The 16179-nt window shown below is 65.8% G+C and overlaps 1 protein-coding gene across 2 annotated transcripts in view; it reads left to right on the forward strand.

Annotated features, from left to right (window-relative positions):
• NOTCH3 (notch receptor 3) overlaps window positions 1-13361 on the forward strand; it is a 45429-nt gene extending 32068 nt beyond the window's left edge. Inside the window, exons 18-34 of one of the 2 annotated variants that reach the window (XM_037883958.2) lie at window positions 60-288; window positions 702-903; window positions 1280-1433; window positions 2007-2191; window positions 2789-2921; window positions 3175-3426; window positions 3707-3819; window positions 4913-5442; window positions 6100-6420; window positions 7294-7442; window positions 7663-7885; window positions 8189-8273; window positions 8485-8647; window positions 8875-9179; window positions 9519-9666; window positions 10039-10136; window positions 10434-13361. In XM_037883958.2, coding sequence (XP_037739886.1) covers window positions 60-288; window positions 702-903; window positions 1280-1433; window positions 2007-2191; window positions 2789-2921; window positions 3175-3426; window positions 3707-3819; window positions 4913-5442; window positions 6100-6420; window positions 7294-7442; window positions 7663-7885; window positions 8189-8273; window positions 8485-8647; window positions 8875-9179; window positions 9519-9666; window positions 10039-10136; window positions 10434-11756 — 4613 coding nt within the window. In that variant the 3' untranslated portion in view covers window positions 11757-13361. The remainder of the gene's footprint in view (window positions 1-59; window positions 289-701; window positions 904-1279; window positions 1434-2006; window positions 2192-2788; window positions 2922-3174; window positions 3427-3706; window positions 3820-4912; window positions 5443-6099; window positions 6421-7293; window positions 7443-7662; window positions 7886-8188; window positions 8274-8484; window positions 8648-8874; window positions 9180-9518; window positions 9667-10038; window positions 10137-10433) is intronic. The other variant, XM_043533010.1, reaches the window with a different exon arrangement.
• The last annotated feature ends 2818 nt before the right edge of the window (window positions 13362-16179 follow it).

A 16179-nucleotide genomic window follows, 5' to 3' on the forward strand; every position in this document is an offset into this window, starting at 1 on the left:
CGCCAGCCCTACACACCTCCCCAACCCCCCCGGTGACCCTGCCACTTACCTGCCCGCAGACCCCTGCCTCAATGGTGGATCGTGCCAGGACGGCATCAGCTCCTTCTTGTGCACCTGCCTGCCGGGCTTCACGGGCCCGCGCTGTGCCAGCGAGACCAACGAGTGCCTGAGCAGCCCCTGCCGCAACGGTGCCACCTGCACTGACTACGTCAACAGCTTCACCTGCACCTGTGCCCCGGGCTGGGCCGGCCTGCACTGCGAGCACAATGTGCAGGAGTGCACCGACAGGTGAGCCCCCCGACTGGGGATCCCCCCATCCCCCAGGCTGGGCCGGCCTGCACTGCGAGCACAACGTGCAGGAGTGCACCGACTGGGGATCCCCCCCATCCCCCGGGCTGGGCCGGCCTGCACTGCGAGCCCAACGTGCAGGAGCGCACCGACAGGTGAGCCCCAGGCCCACATCGGGGAGCCTCCCCAATCCCCATCTCCCTGTCTCCAGAGGACCCCTATCTGCAAGGAGCTTCATCTCTTGAGAGAGTGGTGCCAGGGTAGTGGGGTGGGGGTGGTTGTGGGGGCATAGGGCCGGTGCTGGGGAGGGGGCGGGGGACGAAGGGGTGGTGGGGGTAGTGCTGGGGGGGGCAGGGTTTGTACTGATGGGTGGTGAATGGGGCATCGAGCTAACTATGCCCGTGGCCCTGCAGTTCCTGCTTCAATGGCGGCACCTGCCTGGACGGGGTGAACTCCTACACCTGCCGCTGCCGTGCCGGCTTCACGGGCACCCACTGCCAGCACGAGATCGATGAGTGCCAGTCCCAGCCCTGCCTCAACGGGGGCACCTGCCTGGATGGCGTGGAGTCCTACCGCTGCACCTGCCCCCAGGGCTACACCGGTGCCCAGTGCCAGGTGAGCCCTGCCCCGGGGATGGATGGTGGCACGGCAGAGAGGGGCAAGGACACAAAGTCCCAGCGTCTGGGGAGGGTGAACATGAGGCCTGGCATTGTGGGGGGAGCCTGGCCTCAGGGAGGGGGGAGAATCCAACATCCCAGTGCGGTGGGGGTAGGGGCCTGGCCACAGGGGAGGGAAGGAATCCAAACCCAAGTGCGGTGGGGGGCAGGAGGCAGGTGCCAGGGGCCTGGCCTCAGGGGCGGGGGGGAATCCAACACCTCAGTGTGGTGGGGCGCAGGGACCTGGCATTGCCGGAGCCCAGCCAAGGCTATATTGGTTCCCCAGGTTGCGTCCCCCAAGAGTACATTGTCCCCTAACTGCCCCTTCCTTGCAGAACCTGGTGGACTGGTGCAGGCGCTCGCCCTGCCAGAACGGGGGCCGCTGCGTGCAGACGGGCACGGCCCTGACCTGTGACTGCCCAGGGGGCTGGACCGGCCGCTACTGTGACATTCCCAATGTCTCCTGCGAGGTGGCGGCAGCTCATCGGGGTGAGGGCACCCTGGGCAGGACTGACCCCCACTGGTCCCTGCCAGGCTGGGCTGGGAGGGGTCTGCCCTTGGCGGAGCTGCCCTCGCTCAGGGATCTGGGTCTCCAGTGCCCTCGAAAGATGGGGGGGAGTTGGGGGGCCATTGGGCAGCTTTGGGTGGAGCTGTCAGCTGAAGTATAGCCTGGGCCCTGCCCTGCCCCCACTGGGCCCTGCTGTCCCAGCCACACCTGCTCTAGCAATGCTCTTGGTACCCCCACAGCTATCCCCAGCTCTGGGAGGGAAGAGGAGTCTAGTGGTTAGAGCAGGGGGAGCTGGGAGTCAGGACTCCTGGGTTCTATCCCCAGCTCTGGGAGGGAAGAGGGGTCTAGTGGTTAGAGCGGGGGGAGCTGGGAGTCAGGACTCCTGGGTTCTATCCCCGGCTCGGGGAGGGGAGGGTGGTCTAGTGCTTAGAGCAGGGGGGCTGACAGCCAGAGTCCCTGTCCACTCAGTGCCATGGTTTTCCTCTGTCGGGGCTGTGCTGGGGCTGTGGGCCGGGCACAAGGCATCACAGTCTCTGTCTGTCTGTTGCGGGCAGGGGTCTCCAAGGAACAGGTGTGTCTCTACCGGGGCCAGTGCGTCGATGCTGGCAACACCCACTCCTGCCTCTGCAAGGAAGGCTACACGGGCAGCTACTGTGAGAGCGAGGCCGACCCCTGCCAGCCCAACCCCTGCCAGCGCGGTGCCTCCTGCCACAGCTTCATAGGCAGCTACGATTGTGAGGTGAGCCCCAGGGAGGGGGGCTGCATGGAGGAGCTCCAGGCGCTGCCACCGGCGCTCGCCAGGCTGCTGGGGAGCCGCAGGAGTTGTGCCCCCCACGAGGACGGCTGGGCCAAGGGGATACCGAGCGAGGCACATTCAGACAGGCTTACCTTGGAGCAGGGCAGCCGAGACTGGTCTGTGCATGAGCCTGGGAGCCAGGACTCCTGCGTTCTACCTCCGGCTCTGGGAAAGGAGCAGGGTCTAGTGGTTGGAACAGGAGGGCTGGGAGCCAGGATTCCTGGGTTCTGTCCTGAGCTCTGAAAGTGCAGTGGGGTCAGGTGGTTGGAATGGGGGCCTGGGAGCCAGGACTCCTGGGTTCTCTCCCTGGCTGTCGTTGACAGTTTGTACTGTGGGGTAAGTCCTTCTCCTCCCCGCGATGGTGCTCCATGACCCCCCACAGCAGCGGAGAGGGGTTGGTGATGGCAGCATGAGGCCTTGTTAACCCCTCTATGGCTGGAGGGGGTTGAGACGAGGGGCTGGGCAGCCCTGGGGTGGGGCCCTCAGGAGAGGAACTGGGGCCCAGGGCCCTGACTGAGCTGTGTCTGTCTGTCCCTACAGTGCCCACCGGGGTTCGAGGGCAAGAACTGCGAGTATGACATCGACGAGTGCCAGTCCCACCCCTGTCAGAACGGGGGCTCCTGCATTGACCTCATCGGGCGCTACATCTGCTCCTGCCCGCCGGGAACCCTGGGTAAGGCCAAGCTGGGCTAGTGGCCGGGCACCGTGGGGGGGCAATGGGAGACAGGTTACTGGGGCAAAGGGTGGCTCTGGTTACTCCCAGGAGTGGGGGTACTTGTGGGGCGGGGAGCTCAGGTTGGGGGATGGGGCCTGGTTTCCTTGGGAGGCCAGATCCCCACAGGATGGGGTGGTTGGGATGCTCTGGTTACGACAGGGGCTGCAAGGTCTCTCCTCCCTCCCCCTCCGCCCCCCCGCCCAATCCCCAGGCGTCCTGTGCGAGATCAACGAGGACGACTGTGCCACGAGCCCTGGCAGCCGGGCGCCCAAGTGCTTGAACAATGGGACGTGCGTGGACCGGGTGGGTGGCTACCGCTGCAACTGCCCCCCGGGCTACACGGGTGAGCGCTGCGAGGGCGACATCAACGAGTGCCTGGCCAAGCCCTGCCTGCCCCAGCGCACGCTGGACTGCGTGCAGGGCGCCAACGACTTCCAGTGCCTGTGCAAGCCGGGCTACACAGGTGAGTGTGCCGGGGGGGGGGGACGACTACACCCAGCCCAGGGGCGTTTATCCCGGGGGCGCTGGGGTGCATGTCAATGGGCTGCACTCAGTGCAGGGTGGGAGCAGGGGAAATCCCTGGGGGGCGGGGGAGGCTCTCTAGGCTGGGGGTCTGTGCACCCATGAGGGGCTGAGCTGTGGGAAGGTGGCTGTGCTAGGAGCAGTGCTGGAGGCGGGGTGCGGGGGCAGCTCCCCTCTCCCTAGACTCTTCGTGACCCATCCCTGTCCACCCCCCCGGCCAGGCCGGCGCTGCCAGAACATCGTGAATACGTGCGAGGCCCAGCCCTGCCAGAACGGTGGCCAGTGCAGGCTGACAGTGAACACGCCGCTGGGCTACACCTGCCGCTGCCCCCCGGTGAGTGCCCCCTTGTGGGAAAGGGCAGGGGGCTGGGCTCAGGCCAGCTGGGGGCCTCCCCCTGGCCGTGCACAGCCTGCAGTCTTCCAGGCCCAGAGGGAATGGGGCTGTGGGGGGGTGCTGGGGGCCTGCTCCACCATTCCAGTCCTGGAGCTGCAGGATGGGCTCTGATCTGAAGAGGGGCATCTTGGTCCTGGTGCTGCGGGGAAGGGTTTAGGTGTTGGTCCTGGTGCCCTGGGGGAGCAGGCTGGTTCTGCTGTGGGGGGAGGGTTTCCATGGCACTTGAGATGGGGTGGGGGAGAGTTCCCATGGTACTTGGAGGGGTCCCATGGCACCTGGGGTGAGGGTGCTGGGGGAGGGTTGCCATGACACGTGGGGGGGAGGGGCTGGGGGAGGGGTCCCATGGCACCTGGGGGGTGGATAATCGGCTGAACGTGAGTGCCCAGTGCAACGCTGTGGCCAAAGGAGCTAACACAATCCTGGGATGCCCAGACGGGCATAGAGAGGTTCTCTTACCTCGTACCTGGCACTGGTGTAGCGGCTACTGGACTCCTGTGCCCAGTGCTGGTCCCACAGTGCAGGGATGCTGGTCCATTGGTGAGGGTCAGAGGGGAGCCCCGAGAATGGTGGAAGGATCCGAAGAGCAAGGAGCTCGAGCTGTTCAGTGTCCCAAAGGGAAGGGGGCAGGGGAGTGGAGCCCAGGCTGGGCTCCTGGGCCTCGCGACTGAGGTGCGATGTGATGGGATGTAGCGGCTGGGAGCTGAAGCTGGACGCTTTCAGACTGGAAACAGCCGCTGGAATGGGCCAGCAAGGGCCTGGGCTGGGTTCTCCGTCATGGGCCATTTTCAGTGGAGCTGCGCTGTGGGTCTAGCTGCTCTGCTCTGTCATCCATGGATTAGTTCCGGCCTGTGATATACACGCCACGTGGAGGGGCCCGTTCTGGTCCGGGTCCTGGTGTTGCTGGATGGGGTGATCCTAGTTCTGGGTTGGTTCTGGTCCGGGTCCCAGCGCTGCTGGGCAAGGGGGAGGTGGTTCTGGCCCGCGGCCTGGTCCCGGTGCCATCTCTCTCACCCTCTTTCCTGCCCTTTCCCAGAACTATTCCGGGCCCAACTGCGAGCGAAGCGTGCTGTCGTGTCGGGAGCTCGCCTGCTTCAACGGGGGCAGCTGTCAGCACACAGCGCTGGGCGCTCGCTGCTCCTGCCTGCCGGGCTTCACTGGCTCCGACTGCCGCCTGCGGGCTAACAGCAGCTGCACCAGCGCGCCCTGCCTCAGCGGGGGCACCTGCATAGAGATGTCCTGGCCTCCCCACTTCCAGTGCCTCTGCCCCAGCGGCTTCTCCGGCCTGCGCTGCGAGCAGAAGCTCCAGCACCCGCTGGAGCTGCAGTGCCTGCAGGAGGGGTGCGATGCCAAGGCCGGAGATTCCTACTGCGACAAGGAGTGCAACAGCCCCGCCTGCAAGTGGGATGGGGGCGACTGCTCCCTGCTGGTGGGCGACCCCTGGCAGCAGTGCGAGGAGCCCCAGTGCTGGCAGTTGTTCAACAACAGCCAGTGCGACGAGGCCTGCAACACGGCCGCCTGCCTCTACGACAACTTCGACTGCAAGAGCCGTGAGCGCAGCTGCAAGTAAGGAGGGCCCTGGGCCGGGGGGGGGGCAGGGCAGTGGGGTGGGGAGGCGCTGCCCCTGGGGGGCGCTGTGCTGTAGGGGGTGCTCTCCCCCCAAGGTCAGTGCTGACTCCAGTGCCCCAGCGTGGTGTCTGTGTACTGTGCAGCTGGGGGTGACGCCTGAAAATGAGGCCCTGGGCAGTTGTGCCCAGTGCAGATCCCATGGCGCTTGCCAGGGACGAGCCTTTAATCCTGGTGCTTTGCCCAGGTGGGGCACAGGAGCTGTTTATACAGGGATCCCTTGCCTGGCGCTGAGATGCGCCCCCCTCTGGGGGTGGGGTGGGGACTATTTATACAGGGACCCCTCACCCAGCTGAGGTGCAGGCCCCTCTGGAGTGGGGCGCGGAGGATGTCTATACAGGGACCCCTCACCTGACTCGGGTGGAGCACGGGGGCTGTGGTAGCTACATCTCCCCGCTGGCCAAAGATGGCTATGGGCACTGGAGCCATGTCCAGGATGTTTCTCACTGTGTGATGCAGTCTCTGCTGCAGGAGCCCAGTGACCCCAGGTGTCCTGGAGTGCCCAGCAGGGCGGAGGGGGTAGGGCTGGGGGCTGGGTGGGGCAGGGCTGGGTGGGGCTGTGCGCTGACCATGGCCCCCCTCTCCCCCCCTCCCCAGCCCCGTGTATGAGAAGTACTGCTCGGACCACTTTGCCGACGGGCAGTGCGACCAGGGCTGCAACCACGAGGAATGCGGCTGGGACGGGCTGGACTGCGCCCGTGAGATGCCGGAGCACCTGGCCAGCGGTGTGCTGGTCATCACCGTGCTGCTGCCCCCCGACGAGCTGCGCAGGACCAGCACCACCTTCCTGCAGAAGCTGAGCGCCATCCTGCGCACCTCGCTGCGCTTCCGCCTTGACAGGGACGGCAACTACATGATCGAGCCCTTCTACCGGCCCAGCCGTCTGCACCGCCGGGAGCTGGGCCGGGAGGTCATCGGGTAAGCTGCGGGCTGGCGCAGCCCCATGGGGAGTCGGGGAGGCGCAGCCCTGCAGGCCACGGCCATGGGGAGTGGGGGGAGACACAGCCTCAGGGAGTGGGGGGGGGAGATGTGGGCCACAGCCAGGGGGTGTGTGGGGGCCACAGCCAGGGGGATTCAGGGGGAGACGCGGTCCTGTGGGCCGCAGCTGGGGTGAGGGGGGAGATGTGGGCCGCAGCCAGGGGGTGGGGGAGAGAGACAGCCCCACGAGCCACGGGGGAGGTGGCTGGGGGGGGAGGGAGCCAAGGGGCTGGGATCCTGGCCTTTATGGGGCTGGTGCCAGGGTGGGGCAGGTTAGCACTTTGTGGGGCTGGCACTGGGGGTAGGGGCCAGTGCCAGTGAAGGGAGCCAGTCCTGGGGCAGGCACTAGGAAGTTGTCTGTTGACTGGCACCAGGACACAGAGGTGCCACACAGCTGCTTTCAATCAGCAATCTGGGTCGCTGCCCGCTCTGATGCGGGGACTGGGGTGGCTCAGCTGGTTCCTGTTACCCGCTCCCTGTGCTCTCGGACGGCAGCAAGGGCCCTGGGGGAGCAGCATCCAGGGGCCTTGCCTCCTGCCCGGCCCTGGGGCCCAGATGGGAGCAGGTCGGGACGGGGCCTGCACAACGGTGCTAAGCAGCTGCTGGCAGCGACCATGTGGTCCACGGGACCGAGGTCCCGCTGCCTGGGCCATGCCTGCTCTGGGACGTGCACAGCCCTTGCTGCAGGGGGTGCTGAGCCAGCCCTGCCCCAGGACTCCGTGTGGGGCAAGGGGTGCTCAGGCTCCCCTACAGTCTGGGGCTCGGTGCCACTGTGGGCGAGGCCACTGGTAACTGTCCCCTTCCCTGCCCCAGCTCCGTGGTCACCCTGGAGATCGACAACCGCCTCTGCTTCCAGGCCTCAGACAAGTGCTTCCCCGACGCGCGCAGCGCGGCCGACTACCTGGCTGCGCTGGCCGCTGTCGAGCGCCTGGAGTTCCCCTACCCCATCAAGGCTGTGCACAGTGAGTGCAGGTGGGGCCGGGGCTAGGGGGTGGAGTTTGAGGGCAGGGTGGGCTCTCAAGAGCGGGTGGGGTGAGAGGGCGGGGTGGGGTGGGGTGAGTGAAAGGGAGCGGAGTATTGGGAGGGGACGGAGTGAGTGGGAGGGCTGGGGTCTCGGGAGGGGTGGGGTGAGTGGGGGCGGAGTCTCAAGAGGCAGGGTCTGACCCCCATCCACTCCTGCAGGTGACAAGCTGCAGCCGAAGCCCCCGGACTCCGTGCCCCTGGTGCCCCTGGTGGTGGTGGCAGCGGCCGTGATCCTGCTGGTGATCCTGGTGCTGGGGGTGCTGGTGGCACGGCGGAAGCGGGAGCACAGCACGCTCTGGTTCCCAGAGGGCTTCAGCCTGAAGAAGGAGAACAGCAACAAGAACCGGCGGGAGCCCGTGGGCCAGGACGCCTTGGGCATGAAGTACGGGACCTGCCCTCGGGGGCCAAGCCCACAGCCTGCTCCCCACACCCAGGCCTGGATCCCCGCTCGCTGCAGCAGTATGGGGGCTTTTACCTGCTGCAGGACCCCCCCGTCCTCCCCCGACCACCACCACCAGGGGGGCAGTGTGCAGACTGTCTCTGCCTGCACACCCCACGGCTGCCCAGTGCCTTGTGCAGTGGGGGATGTCCTAGGAGTGGCCCCCTGAAGCCCTAGGTGGGGGGGGGGCGGTGGCCAGGGGCTGCGCGGCAGGGGCTGGGGTCTAAGCTCTTGGCTTCCCTCTAGGAACATCAGCAAGGGGGAAAGCCTGATGGGGGAACACTCAGATGACTGGATGGATGCAGAGTGCCCGGAGGCCAAGAGACTCAAGGTACCAACACCTGTGGACCAGCAGTGAGCCCCGGCTCGCTGGGGGCGGGATGGGTGATGGGTGCTGGGCTCGGTGACGCGGGGGAGGAGGGGTGTGGGGCACAGTGACGTGCCGGGGGGGGGAGGGGGCGGTGTTGGGCAGGGAACTGGAGCCCCTAGCAGGGCTGGGGCAGGATCTACCAGCTCCATGATTGGTTGTGCTCTCCCCCAAGGTGGAAGAGCCGGGCGGGGACTCGGAGGACCCTGTGGACTGCCGCCAGTGGACACAGCATCACCTGGTGGCCGCTGACATCCGCATGCCGCCATCCATGGCCCTGACGCCACCCCAGGGCGAGTTCGACACCGACTGCATGGATGTCAATGTCAGGGGGCCAGGTAAGGGGGCCTGGCTCCATCTCGGGGACTACAGCTCCCGGCATGCAGTGCAGACACCCTGGGAGAAGTGGGCAGAGGAAAGGCTCCCCTGCCTATGCAGCTGACCACACGTCCCAGCATGCATCACTGCCCAGTTCAGCCACACTGCATGCTGGGAGTTGTGGTCTCTCATGCTGGAGCCCTGGGGCAGCTCCCAGTTAACCCCTCGGTGGTGGCTCTCCTTGCAGACGGCTTCACTCCGCTCATGCTGGCCTCATTCTGCGGGGGCGGTGTGGAGACCGACCTGGCCGAGGAGGATGAGGCCGACGACTCCTCAGCCAACATCATCTCGGACCTCATCTGCCAGGGCGCCAACCTGAGCGCCCAGACCGACCGCACAGGTGAGACCGCGCTGCATTTGGCTGCCCGCTATGCCCGGGCCGACGCCGCCAAGCGCTTGCTGGACGCCGGCGCTGACACCAACGCCCAGGACAACACGGGCCGCACACCGCTGCACGCTGCGGTGACCGCCGACGCCCAGGGCGTCTTCCAGGTGAGACCCACCCCCCCACCCGTGGTGCCGACGCCCAGAGCGTCTTCCAGGTGAGCTCCTGCTTTCCCTCACCACCTGGGACGCGCCCCAGTTGCTCTCTCTCCACCCCAGAGCTCCCCCACGCAGTCGTCTTCTACTGGAAGCCCCCCCCCATCCTGGGCCAAGCCCCTGGGCACTCTGCCCTTGCTAGAACAACTCCCTGGAGAGCTCCCCCTCTACCCACACTGGGAGGGCTCCGAGGGCCCCTGGCTGTGCCCATGCTGGGAGAGCTGGGCTAGGCAGGGTTTCCCCAGGTGCAGCTCTTCCATATTCCCATCTCACACCTGCCCTGCCTGGCAGATCCTGATCCGGAACCGCTCCACGGACCTGGACGCCCGCATGGTGGATGGCTCCACGGCACTGATCCTGGCCGCCCGGCTGGCCGTGGAGGGGATGGTGGAAGAGCTCATTGCCTGCCACGCAGACGTCAATGCTGTGGATGAGCTAGGTATGGGGCGGCTTCCCGCCATCTGAGGGTCTCTCTGAGGCCCGCCCCCAGCTTGCTCTGGGGAAGGGTCTGGCTGTGGCTATCGGGGCTCAGCTCTCCACCCTTCCACGCCCAGCATGAGCCCACTGTGGGGGCTTGGTGACATGGGGGAGTACTGCCAACCCGTGAGGATTTGGGAGGGGCTGTGCAGGGAGGAGGAGCTCGTAGCTGAGCAAGCAGGGGACTGTGGATTGGGATTGAGGGGCAACGGCAGAGCTGTGGTGGGAGCAGAGGAGCCCAGGGCTGGGCTAGCAGGACTGTGGGTCGGACTGAGGAGCAGCGGGTGGGGGGTGGACCAGCGGAGCGCCCTCCCTCATGGCTCGGCTCCCCCAGGTAAATCTGCGCTGCACTGGGCCGCGGCCGTGAACAACGTGGAGGCTACGATCGCGCTGCTGAAGAACGGGGCCAACAAGGACATGCAGGACAGCAAGGTGAGCGGCAGGCGGGATGGGCAGGCCAGCAAAGCCTGGCTGTCACTCATCCCGCAGGCCCCGCCCACAATGGGGGCCCCCACTGTGCCTTCCTCTAGGAGCCTCTGGGCCGAGCACCAGGACACGCTGCTCCTGTGCTGGGGCGGGGGAGACCCGTCTGCCTAGGGCCTGACCCTGGCTCTAAAGCCCTGGCACAGAGGGCTGTGGGCGTCTCCCAGCCCTGCCCTGGCATTCCCAGGGCTCTGTAGATGTGCGCATCCCCCTCAGCACAGTCTGAGCCCCGCTGTTGCCCCCCAGGAGGAGACCCCGCTGTTCCTGGCCGCTCGGGAGGGCAGCTACGAGGCGGCCAAGATCCTGCTGGATCACTTTGCCAACCGGGAGATCACAGACCACATGGACCGGCTGCCGCGGGACATCGCCCAGGAGCGGATGCACCATGACATCGTGCGGCTGCTGGACGAGTACAACACGGTACGCAGCCCGCAGGGGGCACTGCCCCCCGGCCACACCATGTCCCCGCTCATGTGCCCGCCCAACAGCTTCCTGCCCAGCCTCAAGCCCACCCCTCAGGGGAAGAAGAGCCGGCGGCCCAGCGCCAAGAACACGGCAGGGGCAGGCAGCAGCGCCAGCCTGGCCAAGGAGGCCAAGGGGCGCAGCAAGAAGCTGAGCTTGGAGTGCCAGGGCTCCCTGCTGGAGAGCTCAGTCACCCTGTCGCCCGTCGACTCTCTGGACTCTCCCTACGTGGCCAACCCCACCTCTCCCGTCCTGGCCTCTCCCGGCGTCTTCCACCCAGCCAGCTCCTCCATGTCAGTGGGCTCCACGCCCATGGTGCACGGCCTGATGGACGGGCCCTTTGCCGTCAGCCTGGCGCGGCTCAGTGACCTGGGCGAGGTGGCATCGGCCCAAAGCACCATCCTCTCCATGAACCGGGTCTCCATGCCCTCGCTGCCACGCCAGCCTGGGTGCGTGGGGCTCAGCCTGGGCATGGTGAGCCCGGTGGCGGTGCCCTTCGATTGGCACACCCGTGTCCCCACCTCCCAATGCAACCCAGTCATTGGGGTGGTGCATCCGGCTGCCTCCCACCCGAACCTGCACCAGCCGGCCCAGCCCTTCCCGCAGGGGCTGCTGCTACCCAACCATCTGGCCATGGTGCACAGCTCCCAGGTGCTGGCCGCCCCCAGCCCTGTCAAGGATCAGCCCCCACCGGCGCCCACCCCTGGGCAGCCCATGCCCCCGCCGCCCCCTGCGGCACCCACCCTGGGCCGTGCCAACCAGCCCATCTCGCCCAAGGAGGGGCAGGGGGCTGCGCGCCCTGGTCCCCCACCCCCACCCCAGTATTACAAGGCACCCGGCGGGCAGGGGACAGAAGATTACCCCACACCCCCCTCGCAGCACAGCTACACCCCCGGCCAGGATGGCACCCCCAAGCACTACCTGCACCTGCGCAGCGAGCACCCCTACCTGACGCCCTCACCCGAGTCCCCCGAGCAGTGGGCCAGCCCCTCGCCCCACTCACTGTCCGACTGGTCCGAGTCCACCCCCAGCCCGGCCGTGCTGGGGCCCCCCCAGACCCTCTCCCACCTGCCCGACCAACCCACCAAGATGCAGGTGTTTGCGTGAGGGCAGGGGGGAGGGAGCCAGGGCCCCGAGCCCCTCCCCCAGCTCCCCTTCCTGTGGGAGCCCCTCACCCACCTCCAGACCCTGCCTCCTGGAGAAACTTTCCCCCCCCCCGCAGTGTTTTTTATAAGAAAAATGTCAAATGTAAAAAGGAAAAAATCCCTCTCTCTGTGGGTGGGGGCTGTGGGCTCCCCCCCAGCTGCCATGGGGGGGCTCTGGCCATGCCCCGACCCCCCCATCTCCCCGGCGGGGGGGCATTTGTCTTTTTTTTAAAAAAGTCTTTTGTATAGAAAAAAAAGTCATTTAAACGAGCGCTTTATTTTTACAAAATATTATATGTAAAGTGTCCAGTAGGTGTCGCTAAAGCACCACGGGCGGGGGTGGGGCTGTAGCGGGGGAGGGTGATCCCTGGCCTCCCCCCACTGTTGCTCGGTGGGCAGAGCGCCCCCCCACGTTGGGGAGGAGCCCGCTCACTGTAATTGTGTACTGGGATGCGGCGATAGCCTGTGGCCGCTGCCCGGGGCACAGGGCCCCCTCCCCGCAATGCGGGGGGCTGAGCCCCCACCCCTACCCCCCTGCTCAGGGCCCTCCGCAATGCGGAGGGACTGAGCCCCCTCACTGCCCCGAGCTCTCTGCCTGGGGCTGAGCCCCCCCAGGTCCCCCGCCCTCCCTGTCCTGTTTCTTGGCACTTCATCACATTCCAGGTTAATTTATTCCTTGGAGATGCCCGCTGCCCAAGTGGGGCCTGTCTGGTGGGGGGCTCCGGCCAGCGACAGGGGCTGCCAGCTGCTCTCGGTGTTTGTCTCCCCCATGGCACCACTGCCACCCCCACCCTGGGCACAGCTGGTCGGGATGGGCGGCCCCTGTCCTCCATGGCTGATCCCACCCCCTCTGCTCCACAATGGCCGCTTGCCCTCCCACTGGGGGGCCCTGCCCGCAGTACGATGCCAGGCAGCAAACTGACAGCCAGCTGGGCTCCGGCCCCTCTATACATTCCCCACATGCCTCCTCTGTCAATGGCTCTGGGAGCAGGGGCTGGGGAGGAGCCCAGTGCCTGGGCACAGCCCCTGCCCCCCGCTGTAGCATAGAGGGGGCAAGGCCCCCGCTTGTCACTCCTAGAACGAAGTGTAGCTCATTTTTAAACTATTTTTTAAATCCCTGTTTAAATCAAGTAGCTTTGAACCAACTGGGCGCCGCTGTACAGAGCTTGGCCCTGCGCTTAACCCCCCTGGGACCTCCGGTACCAGGGACCCTCACCCGTCCCTGCACCTAAGCCCCCTGGCACTCACTGTGCAGAGCCGGCCCTGCCCCTGACTCCCCTGGGACCCGCTGTACAGAGCCCACCCTGCACCTAACCCCCTGGGACCTGCTGTACAGGGCCCTCACCCCAATCCCTGTCCCCACACATAACCCTGCTGGGACCCACTGCAGAGCCTGCTCCTGCACATAACTCCTCTGGGACCTGCTGTACAGGGGCCCCCATCCCTGCCCCTGCACATAACCCCCCTGAGACCCGCTGTACAGAGCCCACCCTGCCCCTATCCCCCTGGGACCTGCTGTACAGAGCCCGGCCCCACTGTGCCTAATAAAGCTGTAGTTAACAAAGAACCTGTCTCTGCCCCCATTCTGTGCGCCTGGTTCCCCCCCCCCGCCCCATTCTGTGCGCCTGGTTCCCGCCCCCACCCCATTCTGTGCGCCTGGTTCCCGCCCCCACCCCATTCTGTGCGCCTGGTTCCCGCCCCCACCCCATTCTGTGCGCCTGGTTCCCCCCCGCCCCATTCTGTGCGCCTGGTTCCCGCCCCCGCCCCATTCTGTGCGCCTGGTTCCCGCCCCATTCTGTGCGCCTGGTTCCCCCCCCTCCCCGCCCCATTCTGTGCGCCTGGTTCCCGCCCCATTCTGTGCGCCTGGTTCCCGCCCCATTCTGTGCGCCTGGTTCCCGCCCCCTCCCCGCCCCATTCTGTGTGCCTGTTTTCCCCCCCCGCCCCATTCTGTGCGCCTGGTTCCCGCCCCATTCTGTGCGCCTGGTTCCCGCCCCATTCTGTGCGCCTGGTTCCCGCCCCCTCCCCGCCCCATTCTGTGCGCCTGTTTTCCCCCCCCGCCCCATTCTGTGCGCCGTTTGCCATACTCAGGGCCTTGCCATGGCTCTGGGTTGGGGTAGAGCGGCTGCTCTGGGTCAGCTCCAGTCCTGGGCTGATCTTGGTTGGTTACAGCAGCCTGTTTTCCTGGGGTCATCTGAGCTGGTCCCCACTGAGCAGTTCAGGGCCTTGGCAGCGGGGGCACCAGTGCCGGGGGCTCCCAGCAGTCAGTTGCCTGCGGCCTGAAGTGCTGTGGGTGAGCGGCGGGGCTCTGGGGAGTGTGGTGGCCGCGCTCCAGGAGGACAAACAGCAGCTGGCAAAAATGCCCCCATCCGCCCCCCCGCGAGCTCTGTGCCCGAACACTCTCTCTGCGCTTCCCCGCCGCGCCCCATCTCTCAGCCCCTCGCCCCGTGGGGCTCAGCACTGACCTGCCATGGGTGGCCCCCCATTGCTTTCACCCCGAGGTGCCTGGTCCCTGTGGGGCTGGAAGGAGGCTTTTACTCAGGGAACTTGCCCGCCTTGCGGTGGGGACACGGCTAACCTGCTTGGCTGCTGATCGTCCTCCAGGGTCTTCTCACAGTCCCACCTGTGTGCCCAGCCGGGCAGAGCCGTTCCCCTCAAGTCCCTGGGGTACAAGCAGAGAGGGCTCAGAAACCTGGGCTGTGCCCCAGATTTCCTGGGGGCAAGCCCAGCAGCAGCGAGCCCCAGAATGTGAGGGCTGCTTGCAGCCAGGAGCCCGCTGTGCAGCCTGGAGGTGGGGCATGGCCCCTGTTGGCTTTCAGGAGACTGTGATAGTCCCGGGTTCAAAGCCGCCAGTTCCTTCAGCGTGATACCCCCCGTCTCCACTCTGCCCAGCGTCTCTGGGGTCTGACACGCTGTCCCCCGGAGGGCTGCAGCCCAGACAGAAAAGAAACAAATGAGCGAGACCAGCTGAACGATTTGCAGCTTCCCAGGATATGTCAGGACGAGTCAGACCCCAGCCCAAATCCTCAGCGTTTCCCCTCCCTGATTCCTGGGCAGCTGCCGGGAGGGGCCGTCTTTGATGGGCACCTGCCTCAACCCTGTTGTTTTGGTGGAGTCAGCAAGCTGGGATGGACATGGCTCAATCTGTCCTGATGGGGAATTCATGCCTGTCACAAACTCTTCCAGCCTCAGCTTCCCACAGCCCCATTCTAGGCGCTTGGGGCAGCCCTGGGTGGCCATGTCCATGCTGTGCCCAGCTGTAAGTGCTGGCGTTCAGGTCCAGCAGCAGAGGGGGGCGAAGCGGGCAGGCCAAGGCCCATCTTCAGCTCGCCCCGCTCCTGTGCACCCTGCTCACCCCGGCAGCATATCCCTGTCTGAGCCAATAGTGGCTCTATCGGCAAACCACAGATCAGCCTCCTGTAACCAGCACCGAGCCCACAAACCACTGCCGGCTGCACAGGACAGAAATGTTCAGCAAATGCACCGGGAGCAGCTCCAGCGTTAGCAGCTGAGGGCCAGGTCCCAGAATAAGGGTCACCCCCCCCGGAGCATCTCCCGGCTAGTTGCTGGTCCGACAGCTCCTGCCTCGGTGAGGCAGGACAGGTGGTCACTGCAAACCGCTGGCCTGAAGCCCGTCAGTTTCAGCAAGGGTACGGCTCCCAAGGGAATTGCCTCGGGGAAATTCGTCAGACACCGTTCCTGACACCAATCACGCCGGCCTTAGTTGTAGTGAAATCCAAGCCAATTATTCGCTTCTCCATCTGGGCTCCCCAGACGTCTCGCTGCCCTGCCAGCAGGCCAGTCAGCAAACCCAGCTCTCCCCAGGTCCGAGAGTTCAGTTATGTAGTTCAGTTTGGAGCACCGAGGCCCTGGCTTTGTAGCATGGCAGGTCTAATAACTCTTCCATTTGAACCAGTGTCTAATACTGTACACCCTGCACCCCCACCCCCCAGCACAGATCCTATAGCACGCAATCGCTGGACTCCCAGGCTTGCTGTTCATGGCCCAGGTCTGTGTTCTTGGTCCACGAGATCAGTGCTAGTCCCCAGTGTTGAAACTGTCCCTTGGAGGAACCCTTCAGTGGGCCAGATGCCCAAGGCGTACTGCTTTTCCTCCCCTCCTCCAAGACTGAGCCCCTGGGCTCCAGCCCTCCTGCTGCACTCTGTGAGCTCTGCCTGGCGCATCCAGCTGAGAAAGATGCCTGGCTTGCTGAGAAAGAGACTTGCCCGCTCCTCAGGGCCAAGCAAACCCTGGCAAGGATGTGCAGTGACACCAGGCAGCGTTTTCAAACAGAGTTGGGTTTATTAGTTGTCTGGAACCCAGCCTGGGAATTCCCCAGGTTTGCACAAGGAAGCAAAGGCTAAAAGACAGTCCATCCTGGCCAAGAC

This window comes from Chelonia mydas, chromosome 20, assembly GCF_015237465.2.
Source record: "Chelonia mydas isolate rCheMyd1 chromosome 20, rCheMyd1.pri.v2, whole genome shotgun sequence".
Classification (NCBI taxonomy): Eukaryota; Metazoa; Chordata; order Testudines; family Cheloniidae; genus Chelonia; species Chelonia mydas.